At 55.1% G+C, this 23,952-nt stretch overlaps 1 protein-coding gene across 1 annotated transcript in view; it reads right to left on the reverse strand.

Moving 5' to 3' along the window:
- Positions 1-23,952, reverse strand: part of CACNA1B (calcium voltage-gated channel subunit alpha1 B) — a 197,347-nt gene that overhangs the window by 100,075 nt on the left and 73,320 nt on the right. The window contains exons 12-16 of the mRNA XM_007458994.1: positions 19,868-19,980; positions 14,919-15,031; positions 12,667-12,798; positions 12,431-12,503; positions 2,218-2,342 (exon numbers count right to left, since the gene is read on the reverse strand). Of these exons, the coding sequence (XP_007459056.1) occupies positions 2,218-2,342; positions 12,431-12,503; positions 12,667-12,798; positions 14,919-15,031; positions 19,868-19,980 (556 nt within the window). The remainder of the gene's footprint in view (positions 1-2,217; positions 2,343-12,430; positions 12,504-12,666; positions 12,799-14,918; positions 15,032-19,867; positions 19,981-23,952) is intronic.

Below are 23,952 nucleotides of genomic sequence, written 5' to 3' on the forward strand. Positions count from 1 at the left end.
GTGTCTGGTCGGCTCCAGCTAAGGAAGGGAAGCCCTCCGACCCACAGCCTCTCCCAGGCTCAGACCACGGCTCCCTCTGACAACACAGGGGCCCACCTCCCCAGGGCCTGAGCAGCCTCGGCCTCCTTCCTTGGTGTCCACATGCCCCCACCCCCGGCCCTCCAGCCCTGTCAGCCCATCAGCCCCAGACACAGCCCAGCCCAGCTGCTGGGTCCTGCGGCCCCCTGGCCTCCACCCGGCCTCCTTCATGCAATGTCACATCGCCCGGCCTCCTCGAAAGCCCACACCACCCCTTCCCCCCGCCACCTCTTCAGGGCCGACGCTCCAGGCCGGAAGCTTGCGCTGTGTTGGACTGATCTGCCTTTGCCTCCTAGGAGGGCACAAGGGCTGCCCGCTCTGCCCCCACCTCTCCCAACAAGCGCCCAGGCTGCATGTGGGCTCTGGCACCTTTGGGTCCCATGAGCAGAGACCACCGACGGACCAGCTTCCCGGCAAGGCTCACGGACACGTGCCTGGCTTCATTCCCACCTTCCTTTACCAAAGCCGAGTCCTGGGACCCCTCCCTTGAGGTGCCCCTCCTCCGGAGCAGCAGGGGCACCATGCGGATGGCAGATGCCACGGGAGTGCCCAGCAGGAGGCCGCCGCCTCCAAAGCCTCCTCCCACTGTGCCCCCAGGAGCCTCAACAAGGTGCTCCTATGGCCCCCAGTCAGAAATGAGGAAACAGGGCTTCCCTGGTGGCGCAGTGGTTGAGAGTCCGCCTGCCGATGCAGGGGATACGGGTTCGTGCCCCGGTCTGGGAAGATCCCACATGCCGTGGAGCGGCTGGGCCCGTGAACCATGGCCGCTGAGCCTGCTCGTCCGGAGCCTGTGCTCCACAATGGGAGAGGCCACAACAGTGAGAGGCCCACATACCGCAAAAAAAAAAAAAAAAAGAAATGAGGAAACAAAGGCCACAGAGGGTAGGGAACTCCCCAGGGTCCCAGGGTCAGGGGGCCCAACGGCCCCGCCCCGCCCATCTGAACTCTGCAGACTCAGGCCCTCGCGCTGCCGCTGACCTGAATCCCTTCAGGTTTCCCGTCACTGGAGCCACCTCTCCCAACCTCAGCGCCAGGCAGCACTGTCCTCCCTGCGCTGCCCCCTCCCCCTGCCCCATCCCCAGCCCTCGGTGCCTCACCCCTGTACCGCCCCCGCAGACCCAGGCACACCCCTGGCCCCCGCGGGCGGGTGCCCTCCCGGTCACCTAGTGCCCTGCACACTGACGACGGGCAGGCAGTCCTTTGCCGTGGGGTGTCCTCTGCCCGCTCAATGCCAGCTGCCCCTTCCCCTCAGCTGTGACAGCCGAACCGTCTCAGACCCTGCTGGTCCTGGGGCAGACGCCCAGGGACAGCCCTGGGCCCCATGTTATCCCAGGGGCTCTGGGCCAGTGCCAGGCTCAAGCAGCCGTCGGCTCTGGGTGACCCCTGTGCGTCAGGCCCCCTGTCTGGCAAGGAGGTGCCCTGGGACTCAGGGGGGACCCACATCCCAGGGCAGTGCCTCATAGACAGGCCTGCTCAGGGCCCCAGTGGGGCCCACGGGACAGGACGCCAAGGTCGGCTGCTGCCTCCTGGCACTGCCCACAGCTGTGGGCATCCTCAGAGGCCTCGCTATGCCGAGAGCAGGACGAAGGCCATGCCCCTTGGGGCCCAGCCACAGGGACACACTCCAACTGGGTAGCACGGTCAGGGGGCCTGAGGCACAGCCGCCCTGGCTGGGCTTTGCCCTGACCCCACAGAGTCCCGCACCCCAGACCCTGAGACGCAAGCCTGAGGAGCATCCTCCGCACAAGACCTTCCTTTGCGCTTCTCCGCAGGTGGGGCATTTCCACGGGCGAAGGTTTTTTTAAAAGCCCAGAGCCACAACTTAATTACTGAATTAAATTAAAGTGAAAACAAAATAGATGGCTGCCCTCAGGCTCAAAGCCCACGTCTTCCCGCCGCTGACCTCGCTGCTTGCCTCGGGACACCCCACGCGCGGCTCACGCTTTCCTCGGCTCCCGGCCCGACCTCAGGCTGCATCTGTAACTCAAGCTGCTCCTGGGCGGGGGTGCATCACGGCCCACCACCCTCCATGGGAAAGCCGCCCACACGTTCATTCGTGCCGACCACCGGCTCCGTCCTCCTGGGGAGGGAGGGGAGAGCAGGCCCAGGAATCACCGACTCCCTTGCCCAGACGGCAGAAGGATACAGTTTCCAAACAGCGTCAGGACAATGAAGTAAACCGAGGAGAACATGCCTTTGCTGACTCCACCTTGCGATTCGATCCCATGGTACATCACCGCGTTCCAGTCCTCCCCAGTCAGGATCTGCAGAGGGCAGGAGAGCAGCCGGGGCATGTCCCCACAGCCACCCGCGTTCACACGCACGCCCGCACCCACGGGCCCATGGGCACACGAGTGCGCACACACAGGTCCTTGGATGATGGTCAAGGTGGCCCAGGAGCCTCCAGAGAAACTTCCAGAAGGACATGGCTGCTGGGCTGGGTCAGGCCTTATAAGATGAATATGCTCTGGGTTTCTGCCAAGAATGGAACGGGAGCTCCCAGCCGGAGAGAAAGGTGAGCAAAGGCAAGGAGACCATGGCAGAGCTTCCCACGTCCCAGAGCTGCCTGGTCACTGCTGCACCAGTGAGGAAACTGAGGCTCAGAGAGGGGCGCAAGCTGCTCACAGCCAGACAACAGCTACAGGGCCTCTGACCCTCCAGGCTCCTGCCTGCCCTGGCCCAGGGGGTCCAGGCCACGAGGGCGGCTAAATGCCGTCCTTGCCCCATCGGGAAACACGTGCCTCCTTTTCACTTGTATTTTGGGGAAAGTACAAGGGCATAAGGTAACAGACATTCGTCTGTCTGCCACTCAGAATGGAAATTGCTAACATTTTGTCATATTCGCATCAGGTCCCACTGCCCACGATCACCCTCGACAGGCAACCCCAACCGTCAACCTGGGGGGCCTCCCGTCTTTGTGGTCCTACACCACACAACACACACACACACCTATAAATGAAATACACCATGTGTGTTTTAAGCATGCACGGGCAGGTGTCAGACTACATCATCATTCCGTTCATTCACTCTTTTATCTTTGAAGTTTACCCGGGTGGACACGTATAAACCCACTGTTCGTGGAAGGTGCTGCATAGATTCCTTCCATGTACTCACCCATCCTCCCCAACAGGCGCGTCCGAGGTTTTTGCCGGGCGTCCCACTGTGAGCATGAAGTTTGTCTAGAACTGGCTCTGCCGGATCGCAGCTTCTGCACACCTTTGACTTCACGAGACATTTCCAAAGTGTTTATCCCAAGTTACTGTCCCAGCAGCAACGCTGGCTGCGTCTTCCTCACACCCTCGTCCCAAACTGAGCGCAGTCACACCCTTTGATATCTCCCGGCCGGAGGGGTGAACGGAAGAGCCAGGCAGGCGGGACATCTTCTCTTGCATCCAGTGGCTGCTCAGATCTCCTTTCTGTGGCCTTTTCAACACTTTGGCTTGGATTTCTGATAACTCCCCTTTTCTTACTGACTTCCTTAAGTATTCTTGTATATACTAGTCCTCTATCTGCAGTGTCTACTGGAAAAATCTTCTGCTGGTCTCCTTTTTGCCTTTAACTAATTTTTTTGTATTATAAAGAAGTTCAATGAAGTCAAATGTATCAGTCTTTTCCTTTATGGTTTCTGCTTTTTGCCCCTTAAGAAATCTCTCTCCATCCCAAGGTCATAAATAATTTTCCTGTATTTCTTCAAAACATTTTAAAGTTTGGCTTTTAGGTCTCTAATCCAACTAGGGCTTGTGCTTACTGCTCTGTGCACACCTGAGGATGAAGACCCACTTTTCTTCCATACAGAAGGCTCGTTTTTTGACCATCCCATCCCCCTCCCATTGATTTAAAATGCCATCTTTTTCATATGACCAACTTCCTACATAGGCTTGGGGACGTTTCTGGGCTTTCCAGTCTGTTCTTCGATACTTTGTCTTTATACCTCACAATCTTCATTACTGTAGCTTTATGATAAGTCTTGACACATGGAGGGCACATCACTCCTTCTTGAACTGTGCTGGCTATTCTTGGCCATTTACTCTGCCACAGAATCAATATGCTGAATTCCAAGAGCAGTTCTGTTGGCATTTGGATCACAAATTAAATTAGGGAGAACGGATCCCTTTACCACAGTAAGGTGTCCCGTTTATAAACATAGGTATTCAGTTCTTTCGGTCTTTTAATAACAATTTATAATTTCACCTGTAAAAGTCTTGCATATTTTTGGTGGATTTATTTCTGGATAACATAGCTTTTGTTACTACTGTAAATGAAATCTTTCATTTTAATTGAATATTCTAATTGAATTATACTGTTACACAGAAAAGCTTTATTTTTCCTATGTTGATCTTGTGTTCAGCAACAATGAATTCTCTTATTATTTCTAATGGATTCTCTTGAGTTTTCTATGTAAATAATCACACCATTTGTAAATAATAACTATTTTGTCTATTCCTTTCCAGTCCTTCTGCCTCTTTCTTTTTCTTATTACATTGACTTCAATTGCCTGAATACTAGATATCCTTGGTTATGCTTTCAATCTGTATTAGTCTGGGATCTCCAGCAAAACAGAACCAAGGGGAGATGTCTGGGTATATCTTGTGGTCATGGAGAATAAGTCCCAAGACCCACAGCTGACAAGGAGAGACAATGGTGTAAGTTTCAGCCCAACTCTTGAGTCCAAAGACAAGAGAAGACGAATGTCCCAGCTCAAAGATGGTCGGGCAGCAAGAGTGGACTCTCCCTTAACTCAGCCCTTCTATTCTACTCAGGCCTTCGGTGGACTGGGTGAGGCTTCCACATCTGCTTTCTCAGTCCACCAATTCAAATGCTCGTCTCATCCAGAAACACCTTCATAGACACACCCAGAAATAATGCTTCATCTAGGCACCCCATGGTCCAGTCAAGTTGACATAAAACTAACCACCAACAATCTTTTATCTGTGATGTTTGCTACAGTCTTTGTAAAATAATAGCTTTATTGAGATATAATTAACATACTATATAATTCAGTCATTTGAAGTGTATAATTCAATGGTTTTTAGTATATTCACAAATATGTGCAACCATTACCACAGTCCATTTTAGAACTGAATTCTAAATTCAGAATTTAGAATTCAGAATTTAGAATTTTATTTCCATCTCTTCAAAAAAGAAACCTGGGCTTCCCTGGTGGCACAGTGGTTGAGAGTCCGCCTGCCGATGCAGGGGACAAGGGTTCGTGCCCCGGTCTGGGAGGATCCCACGTGCCGCGGAGCGGCTGCGCCCGTGAGCCGTGGCCGCTAAGCTTGCCCGTCCGGAACCTGTTGCTCCGCAGCGGGAGAGGCCACAGCAGTGAGAGGCCCACGTACCGCAAAAAAAAAAAAAAAAAAAAAAAAAAAAAGAAACCCATCCATATTAGCTATCATCCAACTAGCTGTGGGTTTGTTTTGGGTTTTTTTTTGAGTCCTCAGTATTTTAAGTTCTTTGTATAACATGTTTTTCATCATAATATCAATATTTTATCTTTCTAAATCTATTGATATGCTTATTTTTCTCTTTTAAACTGTAGAGATCAGGAAATTACATTGACAAATTATTGTATTACTGAGATAAGCACAGTTTAGCCATGAGGTTCTATTTTATACACAATTGGATTTGATTTTTGAATATTCTATTTCAGACTATTTGCATCTACCTTCACTGAGTCGACACTTAAGAGTGCCTGCCTGCTGTGTGTCAGGCAATCTTCAGGCACTTGAGATCTTCAGTAGACAAAACAAAGCCCCTGCCTCACAGATCTGTGGAAGGAGAGAGCTCTCTGAAATGGAGCCAGGAGGCCTGGATGGAGTCTGACCTTTTGACCACTTAATGTCCTAATGCAGGCCTCCAGAACATCTGTCAGAAACTCAAGACACTTATCAGACACCTACCCTAAAATGCCTGGTGACAGCCATCCTTGAAGGACACACATTTCCCTTCTTGTGTCAGAGCACAGCCTTGTGGCTTTTGCCTTACAAGCCCCCGACTCTTTCTCTTCCCCAGGACACTCTTTATTTTAGCCAAATCTGTGTCTCTTGAATTGCAGTTCTTAAGACCCCAAAACACTTCTTATTTGCAGCCTCCTGTAGTTTTTTTGGTTGACAGAGCTCACACTCTGTCTGCATTTTGCTTTCCTTACATTGTCTTTGCCGGGTTGTGGGGTCAAGGTTGTCCTAGCCCCATGAAATGGTTTCTTCCCTTCTCTGGAAGTGTCTGAGTCCATTATCATCTGTTCCTTAAAGGTGTGGCAAAACTCACCTTATAACTCCCCGAGCCCTGGGCAGGAGGCAGGAAGGCAGGAAGAGAGCTTTGACTAGGGATTCCATTTCTTTAATGGTTATAAAACTATCCAGTTCTTTTTTCTTCTTGAGCTAATTTAAGTAACTGATGTTTTCCTATAGAAGTGCACATTTCATCTAAGTTTTCAAAGCTATTGGCATAAAGTTGCCATAATGTTCTTTTGGGATTTTAAAAACATCTCCCTTTTCTGTAGTTATATCTCCCTTTTAGGCTATACTTTCAAAACAAATATTTTTCATTGAAGTATAGTTGATGTACAATATTATGTAAGTTACAGGTGCACAATACAGTGATTCACAATTTTTAAAGGTTATATGCCATTTATAGTTATTATAAAATACATCTATACTCCCTATATTGTACAATATATCCTTGTAGCTTATTTTATACGTAATAGTTTGTACCTCTTACCCCTATACTGCCCCTCCCCTCTCCCCTTTCCCCACTGGTAACCACTCTTTTATTCTCTTTATCTGTGAGTCTGCTTCTCTTTCATTATATTCACTAGTCTGTTGCATTGGGCTATACTTTTTATTTGTGCTTTTTTTCTTTATCAGTCTTGCTATAAAGTTATCTACTTTATTAGCCTTATTGAGAACGAGCTTTTTAGGATTTTGTTATCTTGGCATTTTAGTTTTATGTTTCATTAATGTCTGCTCTTAGCATCATTTTTTCCTGCTTTCAATTTCTCTTTCGTTTACTCTATTAATCTTTTTTCTAGATTTTTAAGATGAACACTTATTTATTTTTAGTCATTCTCTTATTTTGATAATTGCTTTTAAGACTCTCAGTTTTCCTCTAAGTATTGCTTCAGACTCATCCTATGAGTTTTGCTAATTCCTAAACATTCTGTGCTGCCCACTGTGCTGTCTTCTTCAACTCAAACCCTCAGCTTTCAAATACGAGGAAGATCTTAAGTGACTGTTTACTAGTGCTTTCTATTTATTTAAGTAATATCAAGAATGTGCTGGACCTCCCTGGTGGTTCAGTGGTTCGGAATCTGCCTGCCAGTGCAGGGGACATGGGTTCGATCCCTGGTCCCAGAAGATCCCACATGCTGCGGAGCAACTAAGCCCGTCTGCCACAATTACTGAGCCTGCGCTCTAGAGCCTGCGAGCCACAACTACTGAAGCCCACGTGCCTAGAGCCTGTGCTCCACAACGAGAAGCCTGCGCACCTTAACGAAGAGTAGCCCCTGCTCGCTGCAACTAGAGAAAGCCCGTGCACAGCAACAAAGACCCAACGCAGCCAAAGAAAAATAAACAATATAAATAATTTTTTTAAAAAAAGAATGTGCGCTGTAGGAGTGTGATTCTTTAATGCTTGTAGAAATTTCCGGAGTGACTTAACAAGGGATCAGTTTCTGTAAATGTTCCTTGTGCCCCAAATAATGACTATTTTATTCACTATCAATTGGCAAGTTCTGCAGGCATCAGCCGATTTGTGACTGCTGTGCTCATGAGTTCTTTTACATCCTGTCTAATCCCTTATCAGCTTCATCCTTCAGTCTGATAGAAATAGAAATCTCTTAAAAGAGGGTGGACTGTTGATTTCTCCTTGTAATTCTGTCGGGTTTTGCTTGGTATGTTTTTTGAGCCGTGCTGTTAGGCTGCGGCTTCCTTTTATTGTTATGTAATGTACTTCCTTATTTTTACTACAGCTTTTTTTTCACCTTCTCTTTCACTTCCATTTTGGCTGATGTTAACATTACACCAGCTTTCTTTTGGTTAAGGTCTACTTAATTTATCTTTTTGTACCCATTTAATTTTAAATTATGTACTATTTCAAACATTCAGAAAGGTACAGTGAATAATATTTAAAGCTCTATGTACCCATTGCCCAGCTTAAGAAATAAAGCTTTAAAATGTAGCTGAAGTTCCCTCAATAGAAATCTCCAGTCTCATTCCTCCTCTCCCCAAGCCCACCTCACCCTGAATTTGGTGTTAAACACTCCCGTGCAAGCTTTTACACCTTTACTTCCATATATACCATAAACTTGTTATGCAATGTGTTTTGAAACAAGATGTTTCCATCCTTATTAAATATTTAGTATCATATGCTAAACCATAATGGAAAAGAATGGAAAAAAGAATGTATATATATATGTATAACTGAATCACTTTGTTGTACAGCAGAAATTAACACAACACTGTAAATCAACTACACTTCAATTTTAAAAATTAGGGCTTCCCTGGTGGCGCAGTGGTTGAGAGTCCGCCTGCCGATGCAGGGGACACGGGTTCGTCCCCCGGTCCGGGAGGATCCCACGTGCCGCGGAGCGGCTGGGCCCGTGAGTCATGGGCGCTGAGCCTGTGCTTCCGGAGCCTGTGCTCCGCAGCGGGAGAGGCCACAGCAGTGAGAGGCCCGCGTACCACAAACAAACAAACAAACAAACAAAAAAAAAATTAAATAGGATCATATGCCTTGTATTATTTCAAATCTTGCTTTTTTTTTCTTTTAGCTTAACATTGCTTGTGATCCATGTTAATATAGTTAATTCTAGGTCATTCACGGTCCTGCTGCACAGACGGAACACACCCTCCTTAGCCACTCTCCTGATGATGAACAATCAAGAGGTTTCCAGCGTTTTGCTATCATACACGATGCTGCTGCGATGGTCTCACAGGTCTCTCTCTGTGCATTAGGCCAGGGACCTTCCAGAGCATGTACCCACAACAGCAACTGCTGTTGTGTGAGTTCCGGTGGGTTAGATACTGTGACATTACTTTCCAAAGTGGTTCTACCAACCCACCAACAGCATAAAGGAATCCTCATTTCTCCACATCTCTAAAAGTTGAGACTGTTAGATTTCTTAATTTCAACTAAACTGACAGGTGGGTTTACTTTGCATTTCCTGACTACGAGTAAACAGATGATGGTTTTTACAGGTCTACTCATCAGCCCAATTTCCTGTCCCGAGTTCCTTGCTTATACACTTTGCCCTTTCCTTTTTGATTTGTGGAAGTCTTCGATTTATTCTGGTTATTGGTTATTTATTCTGGCTGTTGGTTATTAGCTAATGCTGTGGAAACATCCACTCCCAGCCTATGACTTGTTCGTTTGACCTTTCTATGGTGTCTTTTGATGCACAGAAATTTGTATTTCAACAGCCAAATTTGTCAGAGCTTGCCTTTATGATCTGTGCTTTTCTACATCTTCCTTAAGAAGGCTTTCCCGGCTCTCAGTCAGTAACGTTACTCTCCTGTGTGTCCTAAAACTTCAGAGCTGCTCTTCACAGTTATGTCTTAATTCATCTGAACTGATACTCAAATCTGCTACAGGGTAGAAATCCAACTCCATGTTTTTGTCTATGGATAACCAAACTGTCCGTCTGCAGCAACAACATGAGTGTTCTGTGTATATAAGTATTTCATCTGTAAATCATGACATTTTTTTCTTTCTTCCTTGGCAATCCTGAGAAATGTTATTTCATTTTTTTCTTATTCTACTGCACTAAGACCACTCATACTAGCATAATCTGCTAAGGGTTTTTATTTGCAAGGAGTGTTGGGTTTTATCATGGGATTTTCTTTAAGGAAAAAAACATTCACGACGGACAGTTTCAAACATACAAAGTGGAGAGTGTAATATATCCCTACGTACTCATCACCCAGCTTCAACAATCAACACAATTTGTCAGTCTTGATGCATCTGCCTCTCTCTCTGGTGCTTGGCTGTGCTTTTGCTAGAGTTCAAATGTTTTTTCTGATCATACGTGGTTTTTGTCCTTCTTTAATCTGTTAAGATGAATTACATTAATAGACCTTCTAATGTTAAATCATCTTGCATTTCTAGGATGGATTCAAGATGATCATAAAGATGATCTTTAAGTACATCCAGACTGGATTAGTTCTTATTTCCCTCAGGATGTTTTGTCTCTCTGTGTGTGATAGTAATCTATATTTTCCTTCTCTTATATTGCCCTTGTCTAGTGTTTTCATATCAAGGTTATTCCAGTCTCACAAAAGGGTGGGTGTTTCCTCTTTAACTCCTCTGGAGTCGTCTGTATAAAATTGGAGTAACTTTTCTTAAATATGCAGCAGAATTCACTTGTAAAACTGTCAGCGTGGTCTCCAGGGCAGGTAGATTTTTCAATTATTCAATTATTATTCAGAAATTATTCAGTTTCTGAAATAGCCCAGGTTTTCTGCTTCTCCTTGGGTTAATGCACCTTTTCCCCCCATTTATCTGCTTTCCTAAACGTATCCGTATCCGTGTCTGCAGTGCTCTCAGCAGTTGGGTGCGACTCTCAGAATCTGTGTCTGGATGTGTCTTTCTTCCACCTCGAATTGCGGCTCTCTGAGTGGGAATTCCAGGCCAACAGGGACCGTCCTCCAATATTTTAAAGTTGCTTTTCCAGACCTTCTGGCATCATTGCCACGAGAGGCCTGCTATCAGACTGGCATTCTTTTGCAGGAAATCTGTCTTTCTAGAACAGATTTTAGGATTTTCTCTGTATCAGGCTGTGTCCAGGTCTCAGCTCTTTCTGGAACATCGCTGGCACCCTCTCTCCCCGCCTCTGAGCCGCAGCTGGCTCAGGTCCTCCGCGTTCTTGAGAGGATCACGTCGGTGTACGGTTCAGCCTCCACTTTTTATTTCAACAGCTGTGTCTTTTACTTCTAGGAATGTCACTTAGTTATCTTTCACATTAACCGGAGATCCTCAGTTCCGAGGTGGCTTTCTCCCGTAATTTTGTGCTGAGTTCTCCCTTCAGCCCTCTGAGGGTTAAAGGCACCTGCGTTAATCAGTGCTGCTTCAGCTTCTTAGGAGCGGCTCACCCTCCACCTGTGGGCGTGGTCGGGCAGCTTCACCAGGAGCAGAGTTCAAGCTGCTCTCCCCCTGGTCACATGCCTCCCTGTGCCCTCTCCAACCCCATTCAGAAGCAGGGGCTCCGGCCTGGGTCTCAGGCCCTCGACCCAGCGTCATCCTGTGGGCGTCACAGGCCCGGCTGGGCCAACGGTCAGTCCTGGCCGTCCTCTCAGCCTCCTCCAGCCTCGACCACTCTCCCGGCCTCCTTAAAGGGCTGGACGCTTCCCCAGCTCTGAGTCAGCCAAGCCATTGGCAATGCTTCTGATGGAGAAGGTGCAAAGGGTAATAGGCCGACGGGCAACCCAATCCTTAAAGCTCAGAGGAGGGCGAAGCCACAGGACCCAAAAGTGGGGTCGGACAGGAAACAGAACGATGACAGCCCGGGGTCTGGACTCCTGCCAGGCCGGGAGCAGACGAGCGTCTGGGAAAAGAGCTGCTCTGCTCCACCCGGTCGGGGGCGGGGCTTGCGGGTGACATCACGAGACTGAGTCACTCCGTCAGCAAGCGTCTAGTGTGGTTCGAACGGTCGGCTGGAAAGACGCCTTCCTTTGAGAGAGGAGCCCCAAAGGTCCCCTCTCCATACACTCATTGTGGCTCCAGCGCTGGCTGGGGGGCAGCGCCAGCGGCCCCAGAGGCCAGGAGCCAGGCAGGGCCCTGGCCAGAGCACCTGCAGCCTGTGGGCTTCCGTAAGTGCCATCGTGGGCACCCACCCCGCCCCCAGCCCCCGCCTGTCCTGCTTGGCCTCAGGCGTGGCGGAGGGTGCTCATGAGGCAGAGGGCTTTATCACATCGGTGAGGCCACTTGTGGGGCACCCAGGGGCCACAGCTCTGTGAGGGGGACAGCACTGAACCGGGAGAGTCCTCAAGAGGGAACCAAGGCTCAGCGTCCCCAGGGGCTGCGGGCGGCGTGTTTCCAGACACAAAGGGAAACTGAGGGGCCGCTGGGGCCAAGCCATTGGAGGGAGAAGCCTGGGGAGTGCTTTCCACTCGACTCTCAATGGACGACGGCCGTGATCGGTTCCAGGTCTCGGGGGCAGAGAGGTAAGTGGCGACCTGAAGCCAGGGCCTCCCAAGGTGTCCACCTGTTCCTCGGGCAGCTCCCTCCCGACCCAGTCCCAGCGCGGGGGGCGCACGTCAGAGGCGTGAGGGGCTGACGGGGAAGGCAGGCTGCGCACCCTGCACACCTGGCAGGCGGGCCCCACATGCCAGAAGTGAGCCAGGAGCGGGAGCCTTACCTGGAAGACCGTGAGGATGGCGGCGGGGAAGGTGTCGAAGTTGGTCGTCGGAGTCTCGTCCTGAAAGTTGAACCTGAGAGGAACAAGGGTCTTGGACAGAGGCAGCTCCATCGGGCTGGACGGGCTGCGTCTGGTGACAGCGGCCCCCCTCAGGACCCTCAGGGAGGGGGCGGGGGACGCGCCCGGGGCGGCACCGTCCCCTCCGAGCGCTGCGCCCGGGGCCCGGCCTCACTTACTGCCCCCCGAAGAGCTGCATGCCCAGCAGGGCGAAGACCACGATAAAGAGGAAGAGCAGGAAGAGCAGGCTGATGATGGACTTCATGGAGTTGAGCAGCGACACCACCAGGTTCCGCAGGGAGCTCCAGTACCTGCGGGGAGTGGCCTGGCCTGAGCGCCTGGACGCCCGCACACGGACGCACGTGCCTGCGGCTTCCGGCGCCTGCTGGCCTGAGGGCCCACGCTCGGTGCGTGGAGAGCGCTTTCTCCAGGGGTCCAGACCACCTGTCTGGACCGCGCCCGCCCCCCGCCCACAGGGACAGCAGACGCCGAGGGTCCAGCGCTGAGCTCACGATTGCCTCCTACACCTGCTCCCCAGTCTCCCCCCCCACACACGACCACGCCCACCTTCGCCCCTCAACCCCCTCAGGCCAACTCGCGGGAAGCGAGGGCCACGGCCACACAGGAGAAGGGGCTGCACTGGAGCATCCATCAGCATCGCCACCCTCAGCACGCGGGTCCCCACGCAAAGAGCCTCCGCTGAGCAGGCCGGGCACGGGGTGCAGACGCTGACCCCGGCGGCCCCTCCCAGAGGGCCAGGGCCACACAGCACGGAGCAGCCCTCCAGCCTCAACTCCCTTCCACCCCACCCCTCCAACGCTCCTGGGGGTCCGAGACTCTGTCCCTCTCATTCACCTGGACCCCCCTGGCTCACAGGCCCCCTGAGGTCTGCCCACGGTCTAGCTGCTGCTGGCTCGCCGGGTGATGAGTCCCCTCCAGCTGCGACCCCCAGGAGAGCCCAGACGGACGTACCACGTGCCTCTGTGCCTTTGCACTTGCTGTCCTCTGCCCTGGACTAGGGCATCTGCCTGGGGCATCCCTGGGCCCTTGTCCCCCAGGCTGCTTCACAGAGGCCCACCATCCTCCTCAGGCTCTCTGACTAGGTAGGTGAGAGTTAACGGGAGATGGGCTGGAAGACTCCAAACAGCCTTGTCGTGGGATGGGCGGGGTGTAGGTCAGCCCACGTCAGGACAGGGGCCACCCGCTTTCCAGGAGGAAATGGAGCTGCTAAGACGCCAGGCCCACGACCAAGGAGAGGGCAGCACCGGCCGTCATCTCCTGAAGCCCCTTCTCCCACAGAAGCAGCAGAGCACGGAGGGCAGGCAGCGCGGGGCACCCAGCAGCCTTTGTGGGCCAAGCCGACCGAACTCCTGTCCAAAGCTCCTCCACGGTTAAACTGTCCTGACCTCGAATGGCCTCAGGTTTGGATTTAAAACAGAACAGAAAAGACCAGGAGGCTGTGTCGGTCACTGCGGCGGGGGCCTGGAGCCCAAGCCACCTGCGCAGGCTTGGTCTGGACCGTCCCACAGCCGTCGTGACCTGGGCCACCAGGGACACTGCGTGGAGACCGGTGCCAGGCACGTGCGGGCCACGTGCTCCAGCCGCTCACGGGGTGGGAGCCTCAGAGCCTCGGGGTGGCTCGGGTACCACTGTGGAGTCCTACGGCCATGGCCGTTGGGGTGAGGGCAGATCTGCTGCTGCCGAGACAGCTGTGGATGAGGGCGGCCCCCCTTCCCAGCACTGCTGCTCTGGCAGAGAGGGGGGAGGTTTGGCCTGCGTCGCATTCTGGCCTGGGCCTCAGCCTCCTTGTGGGCAAAAGGGAGAGACCTGCTTCCAGGCTGTGAAGAGCCAAGTGGGATGAAACTGAACACACGGTCAGGGCCCCGTCCTGTCACCGAGGACAGGCCAGGCAGCGTCGGCCCCGAGTGGAAAAGGCAGGCCTGGGAGTTCCAGTCAGAAGGTCAGAGTCCCGTCGGGGCCAGGACGGGAGCAGGGCCGCAGGGTAGGTGAGCGGACTTAGGGGCGGGACGATGGGAAAACACCCATCTGATAGCCTCTGCTTTCTCCATTAACTATGGAGCAGAGTCATCCTTTGAGGTTGGAAGGTGGGCTTGCTGATTTCAAGAGAGGAGACAGGGTGAAACCGTGGGGAGCGAGCTAAGGAAAGAACCAGAAGTGCTGGGGCTGGAAATGGCGCTGCAGGTAGACGGGCTCCCAGGGCCGACACGAAGTCCTGCTGGGCTGTGGCCCTCGCTCGCGTGGGCTGCTTTGTGACTGTCTTCTGGTTTTAACCAGTTAAAACCCACAGAAAGAGATTCCAGGCAGCTGAGGGCAAGACCCATGCCGCACGTCCCCAGGAGCGGCACCTGTGTTGGCTTGGCTCCCACGCTGCCTGCGCCCCCCCGCCCCCCAAAGCGCATGGATGACATACTTCGTGACTTTGAAGATTCTCAGCAGCCGGAGTGCCCGCAGCACACTGATCCCAAAGGACGTTCCGGGCTTGATGGCCGCCCAGACCACTTCGAAGATGCTCCCCACGATGACCTGCAACGGAGACGGGGTCAGCCTGGGGCGCGTGTGCGGCTGTTTCTCTCCGTAAGCATCTGCCCCGCCCACCCCGTCCGCAGCTCAAGCCACAGAAGGCAACATGAGGCACAGGCCTCACACTGAGCCCCTGCCGCCTCCGGGAGCTGCAGACGGTGTCCGCCCTTCCCCCACCCAGACACACCAGGACGACACAGAACAGGGGCGAGTGGGGCTGCAGCTTTCCCGGCAGATCCTAAAGCCTCCTCATCTGATGCCTTCATCACAGCCCGGTGACCCTCTGGGGCCGGCAAACCGCCTCCAACAGCTCTGACTGTCAGGCTGCTCTCATACAGACCGGCAGACTCTGCTTCCCTGTAACATCCCCTTTCTGGTCCTGCCACCTCTGAGATGCTCCAGTTCATAAATGCATCTTGTCTTCTTCCGAATAGCGGGAGCCAGCAAGTAACACCAAGGAGAGACGGGGGCAAGCCTGCCCCTTGTTTCACCAACAGTCATCCCGGGCGCCGTCCACGTTGGTGCACCGGGACTTGCGGGCAAGAGGCCTGCCCCTCCTTCCAGCCACTCCTCAGCATCAGTGTCTCACGTGAGGGACTCAGAAAGGACAGAGCAGCAGGGCTGAAGCATAGCGGACCCCTCACCCAACGGCACCCAAACAGAATTCCCTCCCTGGCCACTGCACCTCACAGGGCACACCCGGGCTTGCGGTCAGCGTGAGCGCTCGTGTGCTCTTCGTGCGTGTGGCTAATTCTCACTCCTTCTGAGCTGGCTTCTGCAGCTGGTGTGGAGAACTCCACTGCCGAACGTCAATCTCTTAAATTCCCATTTGCTTCGCTGGTCTCACACATCACCCAAGGTTTCAGTCACTTCCACCCATTTCATACCAGCTGCAAACATGATCAGCTCGACATCAACATCCTCACCAAGCCTGACCAACAGTGACTATGCCAGGGCAGCGGTCCCTGCAGGTTAGCACTGGTCCACAACCCTGCGTGTCTGGTCTGCTGGCTGCACCAGCTCCACATCACCCCAAATGCACAGCCTTCCACTGCACGTTTCCCCACCCTGGACGCAAGCACATCATTCAGAGGAGTTCAGACCTGCTCACAGCTGCGGCACCCACTACGACCCTAGCAGGGCAGCGAATGGGACGAGCTTGTCACGTCTGTCCTTGGTCCCCTGAAAACCACCACCAATTTGTCTCAGCATCACACAGCACCCAGATCGTGCCCAGGGCTGAAGACTATTGTTTTCTAAATCTACTTTCTTCTCACTGTCACTCTTCCAACACGTCTCCTATTTCCCATTAATCCTCAAAATTTGCTCGCATTGGTTCACAATGTAGGTGGCCTCTCAAGACGGCCCCCATGATCCCCACTGCTTCGGGTTCACCCCCTTGTACACCCCTGTCCCCTGGACGGTGGACTGGACCTGGTGACCCACTTCCAGCAAACAGAACACAACAAACGTGACGGGCTGGCACCTCTGACAACAGTTACAAGAAGCCTGAGGCTTTGGCCTTCGTGCTCTCGGCCCTCTCTTGGGCCACGGCTGCCGTTCTGTGAGGACACTGGGGCAGCCTGTGCAGAGGCCCACGTGACCAGGCCCGAGCCTGCCAGCAGCCGCCAGAGTGAGGCCGGAGGATGACTCTCTGAGGTCTGTCAACAGTCACGAGCACAAGCCTGGAAGGGAGCTCTCCAGCCCAGTGGAGGCTGCGAGGACTGAACCTCGGGAGGGACCCGGTGAGTCACAGCCTGACTGCTCCCCCACCGGAGTGAGAGGACGAACATTTGCTGCTTTAAGCCACTAAGCCCTGGAGTAACTTGTTACCCAGAAAGAAAGACCAATACCGACTTCGGAAGCAGGAGTGCCGTGCTGCTGAACTAAGATCCCCAGGCGCAGGGAGGCTCTGGAGTCAGGGAGCGGCCCCAAGCAGCACATCGGCGACGGCCTGAGGCACCCTGAACACACTCTTCCGAGGATTCTGGACTCTGAAGGTGCCGCCTGTGAGGCCTGCAGGAGAGCGAGGGGGCATAGGAAACTAAGGAGGGGATCGGGCAGAGAGCCACGCTGCAGCCGCAGGGGCAGCGGGAGATGTGCCTCCTGCGCTGGGGCGCTGGCGGAGGCGCCGTCCAAGCAGAGTGCATGCGGCGCTGCTGCCTGGCGCCTCCTGCTGCTCGCGGCCCAAGGCGGGAGGAGGGCGGGAACTGAGGAAGTGCTGCTAAGTGAAGAGAAGCCGCAACTCGCCAGTTTGGGAGATGCTCAGCCTCTCCAGAGACCAAATAAGGCCAACGTTAAGAAATGGCACGGTCTGAAAATGAAGCCAAGGGCACAACGGGGGCTGGTATGGAAGATCCCAAAAGATCAAAGGCGGGGCCTCAGAGCACATTCAGCCGCTCTCCGGCCCTTCAAGGGACGTAGGGTGAGCCTCGCAAATGGGCCTCACGAAGCAGTAAGTTCTCCAGGACGTGGAAGGGTGTTGACCTTGGTCATCTCAGCCGCAGCTGAGTCCGAGAAGGGCTCATCTCTAAGAGAGCTGTGGGCACGGCTTCCGTCCAATGGAGTGAACTCTGGGAAGACTCACAGCACACCCACAATGCTCTTAAAAGGCTTACACGCACAAAAATATCACCAGCTTGGGTTGAAATGCAAAAACCAAAACGAGGCCTTTGGATTCCCAAAATTCTACTAAGCAGGAAGCAGGCCAAGAAAACCTCAGCTGAAAACGTTTACTACCTTTCATGAGAAGGAAAGGGGACTCAGGGTAAAACCAAGAGGCCAAGGGCTCCCAGGCCCCAGAACGAATCAGGGCTTTCCCAACACGTGCTGGCTGGAGTCCAGCCGGCCCTCCTGTGCGTCCCACTGGCCCCATTTTGAACGGGAAGGTCTAAAGCAGCTACCCCTGCCCGTCCCACCGCTGTATGCTGGGTGTGGGCGTGGATAGCTTGTCTCTCTCAGTTCACGGCTCTAAGATTGAAAGAAACTGCAGGAGCTTCAACCAGACCTGGGTCCGATTTGGATGACGAGATTCGGGACGCTGAGCTGATGCTGTGATGGGATGCGTCTGGGGAACTGGGAGTGGAGGTGAGTGTATCTTACACTGGGAGGAATCTGGATCAGGGGACTGTGGTAGTCAGCCTCCGGGACGGCCCCCAAGGACCCCTGCCTCCTGGTGTTCGCATCCCTGGGTAACATTCTCCCCATGAAAAGCGGGCGGGCCCGGTGACTCCTTCCTGACAAATGTTAATACAGTAGCAAGGCTGACGGCTGTCTCTCCTGAGACTGGTTTCTGTAGCCTCTGTCAGGTACTCGCATCACGAGCTGCCACACAGTGAGGACACGCAAGCAGCCTGTGGAGAGGCCACGGGACCTTTGGGAAGCGAGGCCAGTCACCAACCACGAGTGAGTCCTATCAACAGCCTGTGAGGAGCCTGAACGCAACGCTCCAGTCCTAATCAAGCCTTGGGATGACTGCGTCCCCGGCCTCAGCTGGGCTGTAAACGCGTGAGAGATCCCGGGCCACAGGTACCCTGTAAAGCCACGCCTGGATTCCTGACCCTTAGAAACTGTGAGGTAACAGATGCTTGTTTTAAGCTGCTAAGTTTTGGAAAACGTTGTTGGCTTGTGTACAAATGATTCCCCCGCCCTGGGGCCTAGCTGGTCCCCAGACGCCGTCACTCTGAAGTCCCCTCCCCTCTTTGGGTCCCCTCCGCCTGTGCGCACCACGGCTTTCTTTGTAACCAAGAAGGCAAAGGAGTAGAAGAGGTGGCTTCCCCACAACCATCTGTGAAAATCGCAGGTGCCCACATGTCCCAGAGAGCACCTGGGCAGCCACCGCCTTCCCCCGCCCAGAGCTCAGGCAGCATGGCGGCCGAACGACGCCCAACCCGGGCTCCAGCGCTGACTCCCCCGCACACTAGCTGGGCAGTCCTGGGCCCATCACACAATGTCTCCAGTTATTCATGTATGAAGTGAGTCGTCGTGAAGATCTGACAAAGTCGTAGACACTGTCTGTCAGCTGCACTGCAGCGCAGGGAGGAAAAGGTGAAGTTAAACTGCATCCCAAGTCGAAGTTTTCCTTCGACCGAGGTCCAGCCTCCTCCCTGGCTTCTGAGAAGTCTGCAGAGGTGCAAGGCCTCCTCGGGCTGTGGCACGGCCGCTTCTCACTCAGAGCCTCCACCAGGTCAGAACTCAGCCTCTGGACAGGTGTCAACAGCATCCCATCCCCAGGCTCTGGGCTCAACACAGGGAGGCATCCTGCATGACCTGCGGAGCCCAGGGAAGGGGACTCTTCGCTGCCCCGGCCCTGTGCTCGTCCACAGTGAGCCTCAGAAACACCTGCCTTCCAGGCCTCCCTCACCTGCATGCAGAGGCTGGTGAAGGGACCCAGGCCCACTGCTCCCCTCCGGCCTCCCCAGGAAGCGCTGCTGCGTGTGCCCAGGACCAGACCCGCAGGAATGATGGGGGTCAGGACCACAGCCCCCTTGAGCCTCCACGGGACAGCAGACATTTAGAAGATCGCATACCAGGTACAGAGGTGGCCACAGAGCCTTAAGCTGATCTTGAGACTCTACAGACAGGGCCAGGGAGGGAAGGAGGCTGCCCAGGGCCAGCACCCGCACCAGTCAGGGCCTGACCAGGACAGGCCTCCCCTGCCTGCCAGCAGCCTTTCTGACCCACAGGGGATCACAGTCCCCCAGGCCCCGGGCTCTGCTCCACAGGCCCCAGCTCACACTGGGTATGGCATCGTGGGAGGGGTGCGTGCGCTCTCCGGCCAGGACGCCGCGGACCTGCCTGGACCCCCAGCAGGCGCCCGTGACGAGGTGGCTCACTCACCCCAAAATCAAAGCAGTTGAAGGAGGACCGGAAGTAGCCCCTGGGCCCCAGGCCGTACATCTTCAGGGACATCTCTGTGAGGAAGAGACCCAGGAAAACAAACTCTGCAAAGTCTAGGAGAAGCCGGAGAAGAGGGGGATTAGCTCGCGTCCTCCCCCCACCTGGCTCCAGCCCAGACGGGAGGACACCAGACCTCCGGGCTGACCCAGGGGGGCGCTTCCAGGCCTGGCCGGCGGCCCCTGAGCTCCAACCTCAGCCCAGGACACAACAGCCCGCCAACAGACAGGGAGTGTCGCAGAGAGGTGCTCCTTCCAGCTTGAAAGCTGAGTGCCCAGTGCCTTGGGACACAGAGGCAGCCTCCCAGGACTGGGCTCGAGAGTGAGTTCTGGGCCAAAGGCCCAAATCTCCCAGAGGAGGACCCAGGCGTCAGGCAGAGGGCGCCCAACCCCCGTGGAAGAGCTGGACGGCCTTGAGCCTGTCCTGCCTTCAGTCTCATTCCACGCTCCGTGCGCTGACGGCAGCTGGAAGCCCTCAGCCACCCGGCCAGAACCCCCATCCCGCTGCGAGGACCTCCTGACCCCCTTGGACGCACAGCAGCACCGTGTTGGGTTTTGACCATGTTTGCAGGCTCGCCCCCCTAAAGGCGAGTGTCCCTACCACCTGACAGCCCCAGGCCCCCGCAGTACGAGTCTCCCAGGAGGCACCCATGCTTGCTGGGGGCCTTGGGGAGTCACACAGAGACCCCTGTGGGTGGGGTGCCTTCCGCTTCCCGCAGGCTGGGCCGGGCAGGCAGCAGTGGTGAGCAGGGCCTGCCTCAGCCCAGGGATCCCTCCACGGCAGTGCTGACCCGGCTGGCGGGACTGAAGGGAGGCTGCACTGGACCTGCTGCAAATTCAGCGCACACAGACACTACCCTAACCCAGCCTGAGCAGAAGGCAGGGTCAGGGCAAGAAGAAACATCCAAAAGCTGTGCGAGGCCACAGACCGCAGGACAACGCAGCCGAGCTCAGCCACTGACGGGCCGGCCGCCAGACCAGGAATTCCAGACGTCAGAACAAGGTCACAGTCTTTGATCCTCCTCCCAAAGCTGGAATCTACCTATCATTTCAGACAGTGAGCCTCTGACCCCAGGGCACAGGAGCCAGGGAAGCAGGTCAGCACCAAGGGCAGAGCCCACCGTGCGGGGACCGAGGGGTCCAGTCACCAGGCAGGGTGCCCATCCAGCCTCCCCAGGGTCTCTGGCATCCAGGCTGGTTGGGAGACTGGACCTCAAGCAGCTCATGCTAAAGCAGATGGTAGAAAAGAGGGCCACACGCTTGCTGCCCTCCCTGCGCACCCCGAAACCTACTCCCCCCACGGCTCTCCACCAAGTGCTGCACAGGGGCAGCGGCCTTATTGGGCAGGTCTGCGGCAGCCGAGGCCCTGTATGAGCAGAGACGTCAGTTCCACTGCCCACTGGGCACCGTGCCTCACAGACACACACGTGATAGTCCATACGGCCCTGGAAGGTCTCGGGCAGGGGACCGGAGTACGTGGACAACCAGCTCCTGCCTGGCCTCTGAAACCAGTCAAAACCACCACCAGGGCACCCGAGCCAAGCACAGGATGAGTAATGAGACGGCAAAGCAGCCCTCCTGGGGAAACCGCAGGAAAGCTGTGCCTGAGTCCAGTCGGAACACAAGCCCCATGGCCCCTGCCCCTCAGGACCCCACGAGAGGAGCTCAGGTCCTGGGAGGAGAGACCGTGGAGATGGGCACCCCAGCCACACACACGGCAGGCCTTGCAGCTGACACTACCTGGGTGTCCACCTTGCTCCCAGGAGACCAAAGCGGGAGCCCTGTGCATGAACGAGCACAGGAACCGCCAAAGGGGAGGCTTTCAGAGAAAGGGGACACCTGGAGCGGAGCCCCCGGCACCCTGCCTGCTCCTTCTCTCTCCCAAGGAGGAGACCCTCAGCTTCACGTGCTCAGCCTCCCCTCAGAGGCCGAGAAAGGGTGTTCACGCATTCATCCCTAAAGCATTCATTCGATTAGCAGGCACTGGCGCTACTCTGAGCTGGCCCGGGAGACAGCTGACCCCTCTCTCCAGGAGATCACAGGCTAGGGGAGCAGAGCAGGTAGGTTAAACAGTGTCTGCATTATAACAAGAGGACAGAGTGCTGTGGGGACAGAGGGACAGAGGGGAGGGTGGTCAGGTCCATTCCGTGAGGCCTGGGGGTTCACGGGATGACGGCACCCACTCCCATCCCTCCTTCACCATCCAAGCCTCAGTCTCGGGGTCCTTGGTGCACTGGGAGCGGTGTGCTTGGTGGGCAGGCAGTGAGGTGCACAGTACCCGCGCTCTGCGGGGCGGCCAGCCTCAGGCCAGAGTCCCATGGCGAGCTCTGATGAAGCTGGTCCAGAAGGGGAGTCCCCACCTCCACGTCTGCCTTCTCCAAGGCCTGCCCTCCCTTGCTGGGTCAGCCTGTCTCAGCTCCAGCCCAGCTGTCAAGGGCACTGAGCAGAGGTGTCCAGAGGCAGCACAGACCCACCCCTCCCTCCAGCCATTTTTCCTGGGGAATGCTGATGAGCTGAGGAGTCTCCAGGAAACCACAGAGAAGGCAAGGCAGTGAGGGGGCAGATTCCCCGCCAGGGATACCTACGGCCTGGCCCAGCACCTGGACACTTCCAGCCTCGCGCTCCTGCATGTCAGACAAGCGACCAGGCCATGCGGCTCACCCCCAGCCCGCTCAGCTGGTAAATGCCCAGGAAACAAGGAGAAACCACAAGACTGACTGGGCACCACCGGCTTCTTCCGAGGGAAGAAAAGGCCTGGTTAGGAGGCCCCAGGGAGCAGCCGCACCATTCGCCGAGGTAGGAGGAAGCCCTGTCTCCCCGGGCCCTACCCAGCCCCCAAGGGCGGGGAGACTGTAGCCTGAGGACTCAAGGCAGACACTGAATTCGGTCCCAAACCACGTCCCAAGCCACCAAACCACGGGTCCAGGACACATGATTCAGGGGCCAGGGCACCAGTTCCACGTGCACCCTCTGTTCCGTAACCCGCCCTCTCCCGGGGAGCCAGCCTGGCTGCTAGAAGCTCCCTGGGCTCCTCTTGCTTCTGCTTTCTCTTTGCCCTTTCCCATTATACCAGCAAAGATTTCAATCGAAGTCTGGGAAACAGTAGCCTGGAGTCCCACCCCCAACACAGGCCTCCCCACCCACACTTTCAAGCGGCCCGTGGAGCCATCTGTCCACTCAGTGTGGCTGGCCCGTCAGAGGCCAGAACTGGGAGCCAGGAGGGCTCTTCTCTGGAGAATGGCTCTCTTGGCCACCTAGGTGACTGCAGGCGCGCCGGGTTCCGAGCAGAGAGGGAGGCGCTTGTGGGGCCCCAGAACAGGCTGTTTCCAGATCAGCCGCAGACACGAGCATGAAGGCGGCTGACCCTGGGGAAGGGGAAGGAGGGAGCACTGACCGCAGGACAGAAGTCCCTCGCGCAGGGTCCTTGGAGCTCTTGTGAGGCAAGACAACAAAGCAAGACCTTCAGCTGCTTGTGCCCTGCAGGGCCCTTGGGTGTGAAGGGTCAGCCTGGTCCCTGGGGAGGGACCTCAGCTCTTTGCCTCCTTGGAACTGTAGCCAGGGCCGGACAGGTCATGACCCAGAGCCCCTGGCCTGGCCTGAGGCTCATGGACACAGGCTTGCAAGGCATCCCTGGTCATGGACACACCCAGATTCAACCAACCAAGAAGAAAAACAGAAACAACCAGAAGAGCCCTGGGAGATCGCTGGGAGCCAGGACTCTTTCTCCTCAGGAATCCAGGGCAGATGGGTCCCTCATTCCCTGGGTCTAAAGCTCTTACGGTGGAGGACACATGACCCCGGTGCCCCAGACCCCTCACTCATTTCCCACTACCCTGATGGATGGGGGTCTAACCAGATCAGCCAGGCTCCCTGGAAGCACGGCCCAGGTTGTTGGGGAGTCCTGGGATGGGGAGCCCGGGCCTGGGGCACAGCCAGGCCCCCAGCAGAGGCCCCTGGAGCACTTTAGTCAGCACAGGGGTCCTGCCCAGGGCATCCCAAAGCAACAGGCTGTGGACCGGAAGCGGTTCA

The sequence above is a fragment of the Lipotes vexillifer genome, unplaced genomic scaffold (assembly GCF_000442215.2).
Source record: "Lipotes vexillifer unplaced genomic scaffold, Lipotes_vexillifer_v1.1 scaffold636, whole genome shotgun sequence".
Lineage (NCBI taxonomy): Eukaryota > Metazoa > Chordata > Mammalia > Artiodactyla > Lipotidae > Lipotes > Lipotes vexillifer.